The following is a 4,086-nucleotide window of genomic DNA, read 5'->3' as shown; positions in this document are numbered from 1 at the left end:
AACGTTGCGATAAGAGTTGATTTTCCGCGGGGATTAAAATAAGTGCCAGCAATTCCATTTACATTTTTTATGCACACGTATCTCACTATTGAAATAATAATATTAATACGCGTACGCATACCCTTAATTAGGGTAAAATATGGCAAAAAGGTTATATTCAACTCATTGCCAAAGGGAAAAATTTCTTTTCCCTAAAAATATTCCAACAAGTAGAAATGTTCTAAAATGAAAAAATAGACCGATTTAAACCATTTTCATTAGCGATCGTTCTTGGGCCAAAATACGGCGGTATACCAAATTTCAGTAAAATGTTGCAGAAATTGCGACCTAGAGCTTGAACACAAACTGATATGGGCAGACATTGGACGGAAGGACTGGCAGATGACAAAACTACAAACGGACAGACGGAAAGGCGAAGAGAAAGGCTCATTTGTAATTTTTCCGTCCATCACCATAGAATGATGCGTTTGCAAGAGGGAAACTTGAGAGTATATACATTCCTGATCAGCATCTAATTATAAATCGATTTATGTACGTTCGGCTGGCTGTCTGCCCATCTATGTAATCTTTGTTTGTCTCTTGGTCACAAAAATGAAGATGGCAGAAGCATTGGAAATTATTGGGCAGAGGCTGGTATTGAAAATGGCGCACATCGATTGAAGGACACGCCTACAATGTGACGTTAAAAATTTCGTTCCTTCTTCATTATTCATAAACTACAGTAGATAAATATACAAAAATTTGAAAATCGAATAATATTCCATGAGTATATATTTTTTTTTGTTGAAGCATATGTGTACATAGGTATTTTTATATGTTATGTAAATATAATAAATATAATAAAATAATTATTTCTCGCTTCTTCAGTGTATATTATCCAGCCAATTAGTATTTATAGCGATGATGACCACACCAGCAACGCCAATGATATCGAACCCCTTAAAAAAAAGATAAGAAAGGACTCAAAATGTACTAACATTAAAAATCTTATAAGAAAATTTGCGTGTTCCATCAAATCTTCATTTCTTATTTCTTTGAATTAGTACGAGTACGACTCAAACCCGATAGCCGCCACCTCTTTGGTCGGTTTGCCATTAATATTGCGTCGTTATCTTTTTCCTGAACTGGCAATTTCCTATTAATGCCAGGCGGACTTGTTTCAACAGCATTTTTAACAAACTCCCCTAATTCTGGTGTTGGAGTCTCGCTTTGTCGTGGTGTCTCACAGAGTTGGGGTGGCCTATAATTAAATTTTGGGTTTAATGACAACAAGTGCTTTTTGCGATCTTTTATATCCTCCAGTCCACTTTCATTGCTTTTTTCTTTTTCAAATATGGGTTTTTTTTTAACGTTCGCTGTTTGAAAACTCTCAGAAATAAGCGAACTTCCCGGATTATTAAACTTGCCAACATTATCTTGATGTATTTTAAAGGTCGCTTGAAAGCCTGTTTTGTTGGCTATTTGCGCACTGCTGTTCGTATTTTTTCCAAACTTGGATTCCATACTTTTAATCGACATCCGAGCTTTTATGTCTTTTAGTTCAGTTTCATCATTCGTTTCCTGAAAATTGTCTTGAAATTCTCTTAGAATATTTTTTACGGATATTTGGCTTTCTTTCGATATGGAGATTTTTTTACCATTCGCTGTTTGAAAACTCGCAGAAATAAGCGAATTTCCCGGATTATTCATCTTGCCCACTTCATCCCGACTCACTTTACTTTTCACTTCTTTCCATTCGTTTTCAATAAAAATGTCATTCAGGCCAACTGCGTTTTTACCTACTCCCAACTCCGGCCGTTCTCCGCTAGCTTTTTGAAGTCCTAATGCAACATTAGTTTCTCTCAGCACCAAGCTCTTGGAGTACCCACTAATATTGTCTGTTTGGTTACCTTTAAAGCCAATCAAAATAATAATAAAATAATAAGCATAATAAAATGTGAGGAATATCAATGCCATACCCTGAGTAATCTGCTTATTTACTGGGAACTTCGACATATGAGGAAAATTATTGATCTTCACGTCTTGATGTAGGACTTCTTGAGTGCTTATAGAAGCAAAAATGTCATCGTCATCTTCATCCCAATCATAATTGTTACTTATCTCAGTTTTAAATTAATTGGATGGCACCAAAGCTGAAAAATGTTGGATTAACTTTAATGTTGTCTCTTCACAAATTTTAAAAACAACTTACTTTGATTTACGTTGTAAGTGTCCTCTTTCTCGATATCGTCATAACCTCGATCTGTAGCTTTTCCTAAAAAGAAAGTTAGTTAGAAGATAGTTGCAAAGTTAGACTTGTTAAAAAAAAGCCTATAAAGAGCCACTTACTTTCTGGCGCAGGATCGTATAAAAAAGGCAATTTTGCCTTTTCTCTAAATTCATGCCTATAATTTCTTTTAGGTTTCTCCCGTAATATAAATAAAGGGAACCGTTCCAAATTCCTTAACTTACTTTCAAGCGATGGACTGTTAAAATGCGTTGTAGAAAAGTCCTCAAATATTATGTCTGCAATTGCTTTCTTTTGTTGTCATCATGAGCTCCTTCTGGAGCGTCTATGCTGTTTACTTCTTTCATCGTAACTTCCGCTTTATTACAACATTCGATTAACTCTCCATCAGTGACATGCAATTCCTTTCCACCTTATCGATAACTCAGTAGACTGTGATAACAATTCATGGCAAGACCTAAAATTTTGCGAGCTTGTCAAAATTGGTTATTGTCGTTTGCGCCTAAGGCCGGGAATCCACTAAGGACATTATTTCATCTTCGTATCGACCCACACTTTTTTTTGAGCGATATATTTTTGAATTACCTATGTTTTATTGATATTACAATCATTCGGGCCGTCTAAGTAACTTTCTTCACCTTTATGGTTTTCTTTACTTGATTCCATTTTTCAAAACTTGAATAAATTTTTAAAAAAAATTGTATTTTTGACACTTTGAATACACATTTTACAATTAAAAAGATTTAAAAAAAAAAATTGTTTTTTTGACAGTTGAATACACTACATCTTTTAACTCGCGGTACGAACTGCCCACGACATTACGTTTACAACTTGAAATGTAATATTAATGCGTAAGTTCTTTGGGAAGCTCTTAGGATTTCGTTCATTCGGCGCAAGATTGTAATGTCGGAGAATGTTATCTTCACAGCAATTGGAATAATTTCTTCACCTGATCAGTAGTTAACGCAATTGCTGTGCCTATTTCGTATTGAATTGAAAATTATGTTCTGGAGTACGTATCGAGCTTTAATGACTTAGGAATCATCCTTGGAACCAAACTTAGATATAACATTTAATAAAGCTACAGCTCTTCTGGGTTTCATTAAAAAGTACTCTGAAGAGTTCGACGAATCTTACATTGCGAAAGGGTTATATGCGTCCTTGACTGGACCAAACGTAAAATATGTAGTTGTGATTTGGTTACCAAGCTATGGATGCTTTGCAGATCTTCTTGAAAGCAATTTCTACGGTTTGTGCTGCTCGGCTTGGCTTGGCTGGCGATCTAATGTCAATATCAGTGGCGTTAACCCCCACGAGAATAGTTTGACGCTTATTGATTTACTGTCGCCTTAAAAAATGTAAAGAAATATTGGGCATGGTAATTAAGGTCATGTTAATGAAGAGCGACATTTCAGTCCCGGCATTGCTCAATCGAGTTTCTTTTGCTGTTTTGTCTTCGAGACTCTCACACTGTCGTAATAATTATCTCCTGTATAATCCATTTCGGGTCTTTTCTGTTATGATAAACTTTCTTTCTATGAAAGTCGCTTTGAAACATCGTGACACAAATATGAAATCAAATAATAAAACAAAAAAAAACTGAGATATCATAAGCGATGCTTGGTTTGTTTTTATAACAAAAGGTATGTAAAGTTTTCGTGGCGTGTGGTGTATATGAACGACAAGAAAACAGAAAACAAACAAACGCTTCTTTGCCTTTCACGCAGAAAGAAGAGCGGAAAGGATTATATAAATTCTCTCCACAAAATTAGTGTAAGCAAAGAAAAACAAAAGACGAACTGATATTTGTAATGAGTAGCAAGCAACGGTACATGGTGGATTCTGCAGATCGGTCGTAA

General features: G+C 35.3%; 1 protein-coding gene across 1 annotated transcript; it reads right to left on the bottom strand.

Annotated features, from left to right (window-relative positions):
• Positions 1-1,026: 1,026 nt before the first annotated feature.
• Positions 1,027-2,363, bottom strand: LOC119642271. The gene is made up of 4 exons (XM_038041370.1): positions 2,329-2,363; positions 2,192-2,254; positions 1,959-2,132; positions 1,027-1,889 (listed from the first exon to the last, which is right to left on the bottom strand). The coding sequence occupies exons 3-4, from the start codon at positions 1,993-1,995 to the stop codon at positions 1,027-1,029; spliced, it is 900 nt and encodes a 299-aa protein (XP_037897298.1). The 5' UTR covers positions 1,996-2,132; positions 2,192-2,254; positions 2,329-2,363.
• Between the last annotated feature and the right edge of the window lie 1,723 nt (positions 2,364-4,086).

This window comes from Glossina fuscipes, unplaced genomic scaffold, assembly GCF_014805625.2.
Source record: "Glossina fuscipes isolate IAEA_lab_2018 unplaced genomic scaffold, Yale_Gfus_2 221, whole genome shotgun sequence".
NCBI lineage: Eukaryota > Metazoa > Arthropoda > Insecta > Diptera > Glossinidae > Glossina > Glossina fuscipes.
This window is presented reverse-complemented; position numbering and strand designations above follow the sequence as displayed.